General features: G+C 41.5%; 1 protein-coding gene across 2 annotated transcripts in view; it reads right to left on the reverse strand.

Moving 5' to 3' along the window:
- Positions 1-15,502, reverse strand: part of CNTLN (centlein) — a 185,564-nt gene that overhangs the window by 65,439 nt on the left and 104,623 nt on the right. For both annotated transcript variants that reach the window (XM_075210868.1, XM_075210870.1), the window contains exon 15: positions 9,335-9,426. In XM_075210868.1, the coding sequence (XP_075066969.1) occupies positions 9,335-9,426 (92 nt within the window). The remainder of the gene's footprint in view (positions 1-9,334; positions 9,427-15,502) is intronic.

The raw sequence follows: 15,502 nt of genomic DNA on the forward strand, positions 1-15,502 counted from the left end.
AAAGGACCAAAACCTAGGCTGTCTAGGCCTGGTCTGAGAGACAGACAAGAAAGGGCTTTTACCTCCTGTAGCCTCCGAAATGAGCTGGTGTAATCTAGCTCCAAAGAGAGAGGCATCATCAAAAGAAACCGCCTTCAAGGTGCGTTTGGAATACGCGTCCGCAGACCAAGAACGCAACTATAGAGAACGACTTGCTGCTATAACTAATGCCGAGAGCTTAGCAGGGAGAGAATTGACATCCAATGTAGCCTGCCCTACAAACTCCGAAGCCTCTCTAATATGATCAGAGAGCACCATTAATTCGTCACTAGGGGCTCCATCCCGGAGAGTCTTTGACAACTGCTCTGCCCATGCTTGGATAGCCTTATTGACCCAGACCATGGACATGGCCGGCCTAAAAATACTACCAGCTGCTTCATAAGCCTACCAAAGCAAAAAAAAATAAAAAAAATTGTCTGTGGCATCCTTGAGGAAAACAACTCCCTCAACTGGTAAAGTGGTTGTTCTAGTCAACCTAGCTATGGGAGGGTCCACCCTTGGAAGTGCCTTCCATTCGTCACAATCTTCAGCTGAAAGAGGGTAGAGAGTTTTAAATTTTGCTGGCCTGGTAAAAGGCCGACCGGGCTTTTTCCAGGCGCCTGAAATAATTTCCATTAATTGAGCCGCAGGAGGAAAGGAAATAAGTTGTTTCATCTGTCTTTTAAACATAGAAAAACCAGCTTCCCGGGATACCTCTGGGTTGGTGAAGCCTAAAGTCTGGCGAACACCCCAACAGCAGGTCCTCTACAATCTGCACTGTGGACAAATCTTCCACACTGGTCAAATCCTCCTGCCCTGAATCTCGGTGAACCTCTATTTCTTCCTCTGATGACACCTCTGAAGTGGACATAAAATCCAAAGCTTCCTGAGAGACCTGACGCTTATGAGACGGTCTCTTAGTCGCAATCAGTAGGCGTTCCAGTGAGGAAGTGGCCGTAACTAAACCCCGGGCCGAAACCACAAGGGATTGTGCTAAAGAGGATTTTAATTGGGATGCCCCAAAAGAGGACAGTCCTAACTCTGTATCTGACATGTGTAGTGCAGAAACAGAAGTAGAAGGTTGGCTTACCTCATGGTGAGACATTACCCTTGTGAGCTCCAATAACGTTGAAGTTAAAGGACGCAGCCAAGGAGGTTCATCCACGGACCTGGAGGCAGACTGGGTCTGGCTATGATCCCGGATTTGTGCCTCACAAGCTGTACACAGGGCCTCTGGGTTAGACAGTCCACAAGACAATTTTTCTTTACATTTAGCACAATTGTAATGCATCACAGACCCTACAGCAGTCCCCTTTTTAGAGGTCCCCTTTGCAGTCAAGGTGAAAATTTTTTAAAACCCAATGTGAGTACGGTAAACAATATCAATATATATATACTCTTTCACAGAGAATATAATGGAAAAATGTATTTATTTATTTTTATTTTTTGGGAAAATGCAGGAATTACACACACAATAAATATATTTACAAGGGTCCAGGATGTGTTTTAAGCATATATCCTGGACCTCCTCCTTTCCGGGTCATTTCTACTTTACCTTCCCTCTCCTTCTCTTCCTTTGAAGTACACTCCATCCAGCTCTTCTCCCCCATCCACCTCCGTGTCTCCGTCATCTACCGGCCCCACCTCCCTTTTCCTTGACAACTTCGCTGCATGGCTCCCCCATTACCTTTCCTCCGACCTTCCCTCCATCATATTTGGTGACTTTAATATTCCTATTGACAACTGTTCTGACCCCGCCACCATCAAATTTCTCGCCCTCTCCTCCTCCCTAGGCCTCACTCAGTGGACCTCTTCCCCCACCCACTGTCTTGGTCACTCCCTTGACCTTGTCTTCTCTCATCTCTGTGATCTCTCTGACTTCTCCAACTCTCCCTTCCCATTCTCTGACCACCATCTCCTCTCCTTCACTCTGTCCTCCTCACCTGCTCCTTCCTTGCCCAAGGCAACCCTCACCAGGCGCAACCTTGACGCTATTGACCCTACCTCTTTCTCCTCCTCTCTTGAAACTCTCCTATCACCCCTTACCTCCCTGGTCTGTCCTGACCAGGCGTCCTCTCGCTACAATCTCTCCCTCACTACTGCCCTGGACGTTGTCGCTCCGGCCTCTACCGTCAGCAGGCGCCGCATCATTCCCCAGCCCTGGCACTCAAAACTCATCCGCTTCCTTCAAAAGTGCTCTCGCACTGCTGAACGCCTCTGGAGGAAATCTCGTTCCCTGGCCGACTTCCTTCACTTTAAATTCATCCTCTCTTCTTTCTGCTCCGCCCTCTCCCTCGCCAAACAATCCTTCTTTAAGTCCCTCATTTCTTCTCAGTCCTCCAATCCCCGCCGCCTCTTTGCCACCTTCAGCTCCCTACTCTCCCCCCCACCTCCTTCTGTCCCGTCTTCCCTCTCCGCTTCTGACTTTGCCACCTTTTTCTCATCCAAAATTGAGGCCATCAGACTGAACATCTCCTCCTCCCCTTCTCCCTCTTTGCTTCACCTCCCATTAACACCCAACTCTGGTGCTCCTTCTGCCCTACAACAGGTGAAGAAGTTCACTCTCTCATTCAGTCCTCTCCACCCTCTACCTGCCCTCTCGATCCCATCCCCTCTCACCTCTTCGCTCTCTTTCTCCCACTGCCTGCTCCTACCTCACACACCTTTTCAACCTATCACTCTCCTCTGGGGTAGTACCCTTCTCATTTAAACACGCTCTCATCTCTCCTATCCTCAAGAAACCCAATCTCGACCCCACATCTCTTGCCAATTATCGCCCTCTCTCTCGTCTCCCCTATGCCTCTAAATTACTTGAGCGGATTGTCTGTAGCCGCCTAACCAGACACCTCTCGGACAATTCCCTCCTTGACCCTCTCCAATCCGGCTACCGCCCCCTCCACTCTACCGAGACTGCCCTGGCCAAGGTTACTAATGATCTCCTATCGCCCAAATCCAAAGGTCACTTTTCCCTACTCATCCTCCTTGACCTCTCCGCAGCCTTCGACACCGTGGCCCACCCCCTCCTGCTGCAAACTCTACTCTCTCTCTGCCTCTCTGGTTCTGTCCACGCCTGGTTCACCTCTTACCTCACTAACCGCTCCTTCTCTGTATCCATGTCTGGTTCTTCCTCCTCCCCCTACCCTCTCGCTGTAGGAGTCCCGCAGGGCTCCGTTCTTGGCCCTCTACTCTTTTCCTTCTATACTTCCTCCCTTGGTGCTCTCATCTCCTCTTTTGGCCTTCAGTATCACCTTTATGCTGACGACATTCAACTCTACATCTCTTCACCTGATCTTTCCCCCACCCTCCTCGCTCAGGTATCTGACTGCCTCTCCGCCATCTCCTCCTGGATGTCGGAGCGCTTTCTCAAAATCAACATTTCCAAAACTGAACTCATTGTCTTTCCTCCTCCCAACCACCCATCCCACCATGACCTCTCCATTGTCGTTAACAACACTACCATCTCCTCTGTCACCCAACCCCACTGCTTGGGTGTCAGCCTTGACTCCTCTCTCTCTTTTGCCCCCCACATTCATTCCCTTGCCCAAGCCTGTCGCTTCCAACTACGCAACATCGCCCGCATCCGTCCCTTTCTCTCTCAGGAGGTCACCAAAGCCATCATACACGCACTCATCATCTCCCGCATGGATTACTGCAACCTCCTCCTCACCGGCCTCCCCCACTCTCGTCTCTCCCCCCTCCGCTCTATACTCAACGCGGCCGCAAGACTCATCTACCTCTCACGCCGCTCCTCCTCTGCCTCCCCTCTCTGCCTTGCCCTTCACTGGCTCCCCTTCCCCTACAGAATTATTTTCAAACTCCTCACCACCACTTACAAGGCTCTCTCCCACTCTACTGCCCCTTATAACTCCATTCACACTCCCGCCCACTCCCTGCGCTCGGCCAATGACCGTCGCCTCTCCTCCACTCTGATCACCTCTTCCCATTCCAGAATCCAGGACTTTTCCCGTGCAGCCCCCCTTCACTGGAATGACCTCCCTCGCTCCATCCGCCTCTCTCCCACTCTGTGCTCCTTCAAACGTGCACTCAAAACTCACCTCTTTCTCAAAGCCTACCACACATCCACTTAACCCCTATCTCCTCCGCTCATTCTCCCCTCTCTCCCATTGCCTCAACCGGCTCCTCTTGTGCCTGGTCTGTCAACCCTCCCTTAGGATGTAAGCTTGAATGAGCAGGGCCCTCTTCCCTCCTGTCTCCTTACCCGTTCTTCTGCTCCGTGTCTATTGCATCTGCCTGCCTGGAGTTTCTGAAGTATTGGTACTTTTTGTTTATTGTTCTGTACTGTTATACCCTGTATAGTCTACTGTTTGTACTATGTGCGGCGCTGCGGAAACCTTGTGGCGCCTAACAAATAAATGATAATAATAATAATAATAATAATAATAATATCCAGTAACCCCTTAAGTGTATACTAGCAAACAGTACAATGTATAGATCTTTCAAGACAGATATAATTGTAATGCTAAACAGTGATCCACAAACAGAGCCTCACGCACACAAACACTCTTAAGGACAATCACATTGCAGATAGAGTGCATAAGAAAGGTAAAAACCTGTCCAGTATGAAGGGCACAGCAGCGTTCCTTTATACACAGTGTGGGAATGGCGTTGAACTCTGCATGCTGTCGCCAGGAAGTAGGACAGAAGTTCCAGGACCTGCTCTTCCTCTGGCCAATGGCTGTCCCCGCTTACTCCACAGCTCTGGCCCTCCTCCTTGCTGGCAATGCTCATTGCCTAGGAGGGAGGGGACGCGACAGCAGCATCTGTCGGTGTGCTGCGGTCTTGGTCGCTTTTGCCGGGAAATGTAAAAATGAATAGCCGGAAACGCTGGGGGTGAGATAGCAATCAAAGCTACTCACCCCGGCTCAGGGACCGGGGTGGAGGAAGGCCACAGACTATCCACCCCCTGGGAGGAATCCCTGAGCCCAGCATTTCCCCCCCTGTAGAAAAAAACAAAAACAAATAACATTAAATAAAATTAAAGCCAGGGCAGGAGCCCTGGAAACATGCCCGACTCCTGAGGCACTAAAACTAAACTGAATATCTCATCCTGTGGGAGCGGTATAGCAGGGGTGGAGTGTCACTCACAGATTTAACTGTTAAAGTGCCTGGACTTCTGGTACCACCTACTATACCCCTATGTAAAGCAGTGTCCCCCAATTGGACGTATGAGAAAAAGGAGGTATCACTTCACAGTGGAGTGCTTTACAACAGAACATACATATTGCACTATATTATGTTTATTTCCTTTTTGCCTTTCCATGATACTAACTGGAGATATAAGAAGTGGACATTAACCACAGTATTACCTACCAAAGAAAGGACATATTGTTGTTTCCATCTTCATTGTGAACACCAAAGTGGTAAAAAGAATGGAGTTTTAACATATGATATTGAGTGTTATAGCTTTTGCATTGTGATATTCTTTGTTATGTTAATTGTATGTGGGAGTGCCTATGAATTTAGGTTCCCACTTGTTGTTCACTGACTAAACCTGCATCAATGAAATATTGATGTATAAAAAAAACCTTTTATATCAAATTAACTGAGCTCAGGTTACTTCAGTGAACAAATAATAGGGAAATACCAGCCCAGACAAATGCTTTCTTGATAAATTGGGGTATATTGAGAAGTTTGCGCTCCCACATAAAACAAGACATACGTAAAACAAGAACAGACAAGGTAGACAAAATGAATGAAGACATGAAAACAAAGGGTATGGAGGACCCTGCTCATTAGAGATCTTATATTCTAAAGGGAAGAGGGCACAGCTGAAACAAGAGAAGCAAGTGTGGCTCAGAGTGGAGACTGGGATAGTTGTGAGGGTGCATTAGTGTGAATAGTGTTATTCAGGATAAGGTCACCTTTATAAAAGAGATGGGCTTTCAAAGAGCATCTAAAAATTTGAAGGCCATGGGAAAGTCTGATTGAGCGTAGTAGGGAATTCCATAAGTGGGGAGCAGCATGGGAGACGTCTTGTAGGCGGGAGTGAAAGGTGGTTATCAGAGACGAGACAAGGCGCAGGTTAGAGGTAGATTTAAGAGGGTGGGAGGGAAAGTATTTTGATATGACATTTCAGATGTATGCAGGGGTGTTGTTGTTGAGGGCTTTGTAGGTAAGGGTGAGTAATTTGAATTTGATTCTGGAGGACACAGGGAGCCAGTGTAAGGATTTGCAAAGTGGTGCAGCAGATGTGGAATGGTGACAGAGGAAGATCAGTATTGCATTTAGGATGGATTGATGTGTGGATATATGGGTGTCAGGAATGCCAGATAGAAGGAGGCTGCAAAAGTCAAGATGGGAGATGATGAGAGAATGGATAAAAGCATGGTAGCATGTTGAGTAAGAAAAGGGCATATTCTGGCAATGTGTTTAAGGTGGAGTCGACAGGACTGGGAGAGAGTCTGGATGTGAGGAATAAAGCAGAGGGCGGAGTCAAGTGTGACACCAAGACTCCTGGACCAAGACACCAATGCTTGGGAGACTGAGGAAATTGTGGTGTTATTGACAGTGAGGGATATTTGAGGTCAGGTGGTGACTCTGGCAGGAGGGAAGATAATAAGTTCTGTTTTAGACATGTTGGTTATATGAGATATAGAATGAGAGAGGTCAGGGGAAGAGATATAGATTTGGGTGTCATCAGCGCAGAGGTGGCATTGGAGGCCGAATGAGCGAATTAGTGCCCAAAGAGAAGAGGTGTACAATGAAAAAAGTAAAGGGCCAAGAACAGAGCCTTATGGGACCCTAACAGATAGTGGAAGTGTAGGGGAGGATGTGCGAGAGGTAGAAACACTAAAGGAGTGGTTCGATAGGTAGGAAGTGAACCAGGAAAGAACTGTGTCACGAAAGCCAATGGAGTGAAGGGTGTGTAGGAAAAGAGGGTGATCGACAGTATCAAAAGCAGCAGAGAGGTCCAGGAGAATGAGTATGGAGAAATTACCATTAGATTTTGCAGTAAGTAGATCATTGGTCACTTTTGTGAGAGCAGTTTTAGTGAAATGTTGGGGGCGGAAGCCTGAATGCAGAGAGTCGAGAATGGAATGAGAGGAGAGAAAGTGAGACACGTGTATGTACACTAATTATTCAAGTAGTTTGGAGGGCAAGGGGAGGAGAGAAATAGGGCGGTAGTTGGAGAGAGAGGCTGTATCGAGAGATGGTTTCATTAGAATAGGTGAGTTGAGAGCATGTTTAAAAGAGGATGGAAATGTGCCAGGGGAGAGAGACAGGTTGAAAAGGTGAGTTAGAGGTGGGCATGCAGTGGATGAGAAAGAGCAGTGTAGTTGAGAGGGAATAGGGTCGAGTGGACGGGTTGTAGGGTGAGATGATAAGATGAGTGCAGAGACTTGTCCCTTGTCCCGGCTTTCACCTCCAGTCTTTACCACCCTATTTGTGTCTCAACTTTCCTTCAGGATGTAAGCTCTCACGAGCAGGGCCCTCATTCCTTGTGTTCTCCTAATATTTCATTACCCTCTCTACCTCTTTCCCTGCTTCCCTAGTACTGTTTTATTTGGCCCACCTCTCACGGATTGCTATAATCACTCTAACTCACTGCTCCCCAAATAAATGGATCTAGTAAATAAATATAAATAACAGACCTGCACTCCTTAACTCTGATGCAAGAGCAGCGGTTCACTTAGGGTATCCCTCCCTTATAAATGTATTGAATGATAAAAGTGAAGCATGTAACCCTTGAGACATATGCAATCAACATAATTACACACATCACCTCAGAAAATAGAATTCAATACGATCTTTACATTACCCTATTCATTCCAGGTATGACTATTGTAAGCACAAGAAATCTCTAGCTTAATCTTGACAAATGCCCTCATTTCACAATAAAATTCTGAGGCCGATGAGCGCTTTACTTTTATGATTCAATAAATAAATGAATGAATCTGCATTACCATGTTGCCAGTATTTTTTATTCATTCAGTATGTCTGGTCTTTGTATTTTGTTCTTCATGTATCATGTTATGTGCTATGGATAATAATAAAAAGAGGGTGACAACATTTCAAGTAGTGGTGTTGCCTTTAAACCAGTGTGGAGCTTCAAAGAATGCATGGCGTATTCACTACAGAGCCACTAATATCCACCATAGGACTAATGATAAAAGTTTCTTCTCTCACTTTGATCAAAGTTAGATGGGAACAGTTTTGCAACTAATCCTATATGACCTCAGAATATGTTGCACTGCTCAGGCTCCCCTGCACTCACTAGGTATCAGTAAATAACATACTACGTGTTCATAGACTTGAAAGCAACCTGTTTTTTTTTTGTAATGAAACTCATAAAGAAAGGCAATGTTGTGACATTCAAATATGACAACTGCATTATCTAAAAGGGAATTAAACTCTAAGGCTGGGCAAACACTACAGGTTTTTCAACCGATTATTGTGCCAATCACACAATAAATGGCTGTTAGGTCCGATACTGCATTAGTGTGTACGTTCCCAAGATCATGATTTATCGCACCAAAGCAAATAGTATCATTTGATTTTATAACTAAAAATCTTTATAAACTATGGAACTATGTTGTGCAATTCTGCAGTGTGTGTGCACTCACGACCAGCAGTGTAGGCAGTTCTCCATAAAGTTTACAGAATAACAATCCTTTCAGCAGATGGTTATGACAGATGAAGGTAAATCATGTAAGTGTGTACACATTAATTGGCATGCTGATCGGGAATTTCAGTTGTTGGTAAAATATTTAAAAATATTGCATCGGGAATTTTTTTTTATAGTGTGTACCTAGCTTAAAGCTGGATACAGAATACAGATTTCCCACCAATTATCGTGCCAATCACATGATAAATGACTCGGGTCCGTTATCGCATTAGTGTGTACGCTCCCAAGGTCATGTTTTATCGTACCAAAACACATTGTATCATTTGGTTTGAGTTTAGAGATGGACTAAAAAGCACTATCAAGAATGGAACGATGTCGGGCAAATGTAGAAGTGGGTATGCACTCACGACCAGTAGTGTCCATAGATCTCTATGGAGTGTGCAGTCACAATCTTTTCAACAGATGGTTATGACAGATGAGGAGCAAATATCTGAAAGTAAATTGTGTAGGTGTGCACACATAAATCTGCATGAGACTTTAGTCGTTACAGAAATCACGGTAATTTTCTGTAGTGTTACCCTCACAGAAGGAAAACAAATCATGGATGAATTTGTACCAGCTGGAGGGCAAACAACCAGCTAGTAGTATTTGCACTATAATAAAAAATATATTCTTTAAATTCAACATGCCTGGACAATGTCCTGAATTATCTGCTGCTAACAAAATTACCTTCTGCATTGTGCGCTGTACGTTCTCTCCTATATTTTTCTTTGGAGTACTGCTCCTGACGTCTTCCTCTTTGCCAAGTCTAAAGAGCAACTCTGTTACAGAAACATAATAAAAATAACAAAGATATACATATAAGAATAAAAAAAAAATACAAAAAAAGAAGACTTCTCACAATAACAGATTTTTCTTGTCATTAGAAAACAATGCACCCTCCACTTTACCTATTCTGAATAAATTGACATATATTTTAGAGTTTTGGAGTCTTTAAGCACTGACCTTTTTCAAAGTCTAGTGTCATAAAATTACAAAGCCTTTTGGAACATCACAGTGATTTCCTCTTTTTGTTACACAGTACGAACTTTACAAAGGTACAATGCATCTGCAGGTTAAAGATACTGTACTTTTATTCCTGTTTTTATTCTTTTATAGACTGCACCGTCTTTTGCCTTGAAAGCAAAATTCATTATCGTTTTATCTATAGACTTGGCTAGCTTCTTTCTCTGGGTCTTGTCCCCCTGCTAGGAGGATCAGAGTGATTGGTGAACAAAGCAAATAGTAACACAATTAGGATTGAGTGAAACTTTAAAACCTCTTTTTCTACTCATGTTCAGTTGAGATATATACAGTATATATATCATTTTGCAGGATAGATCGGGGCTTTGGGAAAGCCCATCGATTAGGAAATGTATAACATGAATGTACAGATTTTTTTCTATCAAACATATGACTTCTGTGGTTGAGAAGGAAATTAATCTCAATGAGAGAAAGGAGAGAACAATGGAAAGAGAAAGAGGTAATGACTGCATATTCAAATGTAATTAAAAATAATTAAATAAAAGCTTTATAGATGTGGAAATTATACTCTTTAAGGCAACGTGTAAACTACACTGGTACAAAAATTGTAATTTCAACCAAAGTCTAGTGTCCTGAAAGCATTAACCATTTATAGTCAAAAGTCCACTTAGTCCAATAAGTATCTAAAAGAAACAATAAGTCCAACTTATTAATTCAGTTGTTTTTATCCTCCGTGTGAAACTCAGCAAATAGTTATTTTCTAACTTTAAAATCAAAATTGCTTAATTATTGATGCGAAAAGTGACTGTAGGGAAAACTATAATCATGACAAATTCTGAAAGTGAAGGCAAAACAAATCACCTTTTTCTTAATTTTCTAATTAAAAATATGAGCTAATCATTAAGTTTTTAATAACATTTTATTTTCACATTCCATACTCTTCTTCCTCTGGATTATACATTAAACTTCAATTTCTGTTTATACTGGATACTGGAGCGTACAGTTCAATAGAAGAATTTTTTTCACCTATCCAATGTCCCGGGTCTTATAATGCTGTAAATATAGAAATTTCTCATTTGACATATTTTATGGCAAACAAAGACCTGCATCCAGTATTAAAAGCAAGTCAGACTATCGCTGATTCTGTAATGATTTTGTAATGGAGATGTAAATAAAAGAGCAGTATCTCCATATGGAATTATGAAAGTGCACAGTGATTCAACAATGATGTCTGGGGAACATATTTGTATATGCTAAGATACAATAACAATTGGCTGCCGTCCTATTCCATTAATGGATGTGTAGTTACTGGTACAACATCTATGAATTCCTGCAAAACTTTTCACAACTTATGTTATTTTATCATATCAACGTTGAAAGGAAAAAAAAAAAAAACAGGAGAAAAGTTGTCAGTTGAAAAGCCTACTTTTATTCTCCATTATGTAGCCCACAATCTGAAATATAGCATTTGATATCATGTCTAGCTGACCTTCCATAACATAACAAGCAGTTTAATTTCCCTCATCAAATATGTCTACATTTGTATGTTTCCATCCTACCTAGTCAAAGCTAGGGATTCTAGTCATACTAATAACATAATGTTTTCCAATAAAAGTATATAATTGTAACCACTAGTACACACTATGCATCTGAAAAAGCTTTCTTCGTAATTTGATAGTTTCTGAGTTCCCAGTTTTATTTGTTAAGAACTGTAGAAAACCACATATAAAATAGTTAATATAGGTGTTATGCATGTTCTACACAAGATAAGCATGTATAGGACTATGCACATTTGTTGCAGTAGCTGATTTTATTGTCAAACATATCATGTTGCATCTAATTATATGCTTTTTAGTCATTCCACTTAAGCTGAATAAAGCTTGGATTTTCTTAAGGACATTCTGCTGCACACTTTTTATCATTATATATAAGTTTCCAGGGACAGGTCTACTATGTTTCCTGAGTAGAAATATCTCAATTATCAGGCACATTAGTTTAATTGTACACATAGGACTGGCCACACAAAGAATTGGGTACTAAAGGAGTGACACTGGCACTGTGTTTTGTTGGGACTTTGTTATCTGTTTTTTTCTAACATTGAGCTGTAGATACTACTCCCCTTAAAAAAATTCCACAACCTGCCCTATCCTTCTTCTGGTAATGGTACACAGGCAAAGTGTTGGTTCTGTTTGGTAATGCTTCAGAATCATCATCTGTGGTAGTAGCCTACTAAAACCTCAAAATGTTTTACATTACTAATAAAAAAATAAACATAACATAGATCATATATATTCAGGCACTTCCATTTCAACAAATCATTATTTAAAAATCGTATTATTAAGATATTCATAGTTGCCAAATGAGTCAGCAATGCTAACCACACCTGCATTCTATTTATAGAGAACATTGTGAAGGACGATTCATCTGACTATACAACCTTCCACCACTGCTTGGCATTCCATTACCAGTGCTCTTTGCACAACTGAACGCACAAATGTGCATTGCAGGATATCATAAGTCTGCAACTATGCAGACTATGTTATCCTGCCATGTGGAGTCCTTGTCAAACAGTCTTTAATTAAGCCTGTTAATTTTATGCGTGAATACCACAAGTTGGAGTATGTGCTTCTGCCCACAATTTCTCCTTGCTGATGATGTTTTCACTTAAAGTTCCCTGCTAACCTTTACCTTAGATAATGTTGCCTGTGAAACATTAACAAGTCGAGCTGTAATCACCACTAAAGCTCCTGCCTAAGGTGCCCCATAAATCACCCATCCATCTTTCAGTCAGTGAAGTTCCCACTTACAGCCTGTTAGCCAAAATAAAAGGAAAATGGGGCAGCCCAGCAATTTTATAGATAACCCTGAAGAGGCTGGGATGTTACTTCCTAATTAGCAAATAAGCCACACCTGTGTGGAATATCTTACTTTCAATATGCTTGGTGTCCCTTATTTACCCAGGGGTTTCCAAATTTAGTCCACTTTTTGTATCAATCACATAAGTTGTAAAAGAAAGACATATTGCGGTTCAAGAGTGAAGGAAAATTGCGTGGGAGAACGTAGAAGTGGAATGAAAAAGAATGTACAATGTTCATGGAATGTTACTCACATACCTTACAGCTGTAGGATAAACTTAAAAAATATTAGATTCCTCATGCTGCCTTTTGGTAGAAAAGAGACTTTTCCTAGATGGAAAAAAGTAATGGATATTACCTTCCATAAACAACTAAAAGCATCAGTTTGTAAAAGACTTGTATGAAGAGAGGAAAAACTTTCTCTCTGCAATTCATTACATGGCAGATCAAGTTTGAGGCTAAGGGTAGTGGATATGCAGTATATCTTGCAGCATAACAAATGGGTAGAATACATTTATTTATTTTGCACAAATGAGAAGTGGAAGAGGTTGCATGAAGCTCTGTGGCAGGAGGGGGAAGCCAAAGCAGCCTACAGATTTGAATCTGGGCCTGCATTAGGAGGGGATGTTGAAAGGATTGTTTAGGTCTCTAAAAATATTACTTAGGTCAGTGGTTCCCAAACTGTGTGCCTAGGCTCCCTGGGGTGCCTTGGAGATCTCACGGGTGCCTCGGCCAGGGCCAGTGGTAAGCAAGGCGGCGGACTACTTGGTAATTATTTTGGCTTAGGGGTGCCTTGAAAAAATTTTGGAGACCCTAAGGGTGCCTTGAACTGAAAAAGTTTGGAATCCACTGACTTAGGTTAATTGGCCACATAACTTGCCAGTGTGTCACATTGCTTGTCAGTCGACTTGGCCTGCAGTAATTAAACCAACCAATAAACTTTATAGAATGGAATGGATGGATAGATGCTATGGGAAGATTCTCAACAATTTTGTGGCTGTAGCTTGCGCAGACGAGAACTCAGAGAAGCACAGCGGGTTCATCAAAGATTCTATTTATTTAATTCTGACACACAAAATTAATTTCTTTTTTGACAACACTTATTTTCTACAGGTGATGGGTATGGTTATGGTCATGGGAACCAGATTCGCCTCGAGCTTTGCCAACTTTTACAACGGAAACTGAGTTCATCTGGGAAGGTGCTTGTTGTTTGTGGCCGGTAAAAAAAAATTAATTACTTATCATTTTGAATGGGAATGAAGATTCTGTCCAACATTTTGCTTCCTTTTTGAACACTAATATTCACAATTAAACATTATAGTAGTGCTCATTACAAGCAATGGATTCAAAACATTCCTAAGGGGCAACTGATATGGATTAAGACAATTGTTCTATGGAAACATCCTTTATTCTGCAGGCTAAGTCAATGTTCGATAGATTCTTAGAGGTTTTCCGGCTGAGCTGCTTTGTAAGGCCTAAAAAAAGTGGGATTGAGGAATATAGGCAATCTTCTGAATATGGATAAAAATAAGTTATAGAATTTAAAGACATAGGGCTTTAGTCAAATGGAATATTTGTTTCCATGTACAATAGGTCCTGACTGAAAATGACTGGAAATTAATGTTATTGAGGTTAATAATAATAATTAGGAACAAAAAAGAGCAAAAGTATGTAATTTTAGCATATATTAGCTATTTTTTCTAAAAAAAATACAGATCCAAGACCAAAACACAGAAGAGCGGTTTTACCAAAACCAAAACCAAAAACACGAAGTTAATCCAGATCCACAACCAAAACACGGGGGTCAGTGAACATCTCTAGTTAAAACCATTTTAAAGCTTGCCAAAGAAGTGATACAAGTGGTTTAAAGGTATTTAACATATACAATTAACAGCTAGGTGAAGGGATCGATAGCAAAATCTTTGATAACAAGAGCCCTATTAAAATGTGTTTTCACAAAAAGGTTTTATTTGTTAGTGTATTGTATTGTATTGTATTATCTTAGTATTAAGTTACTAATAAAATAGATAACAGATGGCCCTAGGGGTACCTGTGGCCCCCAGCTCCTTCCTGCTTTTCAGTCACTTTTTTTTTTTTTTTTACAGCTTGCAACACTTGCTTAAAATGCCTGCTGATATATTCAGCTAGGTATCTCTTTCTTTGATTAAACATATTGTTTATTACTGTGACTAAGAGTCTTCCTCTTATAGATTAGTTGCCCATCAAGGGTATAGAGGATAGGTGTGTAATGCTGGTCAGAATCACACAACAGCTTCATTAAGACTAATTTATATTTTTCATGGATCTATTTACTTATTTTGCCTAATATGTATAAATAAGATATGGGACTGTCTTTGTAATGCATATGTACAGAAATAAAATAAATGTTTGATTGCAGCATGCGAAAACTTACCTTCTGAAGAAGTTGCTCTTCTAGACGACGAAACGTGTAAGTTATCCGATGCAGTGTTTTTTTTTCAGGATCACAAAAGATTTATTGTGGCGCTACTCCAAACACTGTACATGTACAGCAACAATATTTGATTTTTAAATTAAAGGCACACAGACAAAGACATTGAACAACATGCAAGCATATTGAACAGCTTTTTCATCTGTGCAATTTAACCATTTCGTTTATGTTGGGTATTTGTTGCTCACTATTTCAGCCTCCTTTGATAGCCGCTGTTGTTCTGGTGTTATTTTGAACGCTATAAGGGTTATTTTGTTGCTGTGTTGGTGGCTATAGGGGCCTTGCACCCTATCCTATGGTCCTCCCCAAACTGTATAGCTAATGTATCAATGCGGTCTATTGACGTTTTGTTTAAATACATTTATTTTCACTGTAGTTTACTCCCTAACATTAATTAAAAAAATTGAGTTTTATTTGATATGCTTGTTTCTATAATATGTCAAATTTGAAAATAAAAATGTAAAAACTCACCATTACACATATGTGAGATTTTCTAAATATCACAGTTTGAAACCTGCCTGGTGGCTTCGTTAAAAGCAAAAAAAAACC

Source organism: Mixophyes fleayi, chromosome 1, assembly GCF_038048845.1.
Source record: "Mixophyes fleayi isolate aMixFle1 chromosome 1, aMixFle1.hap1, whole genome shotgun sequence".
In the NCBI taxonomy this organism is placed as follows: Eukaryota; Metazoa; Chordata; class Amphibia; order Anura; family Limnodynastidae; genus Mixophyes; species Mixophyes fleayi.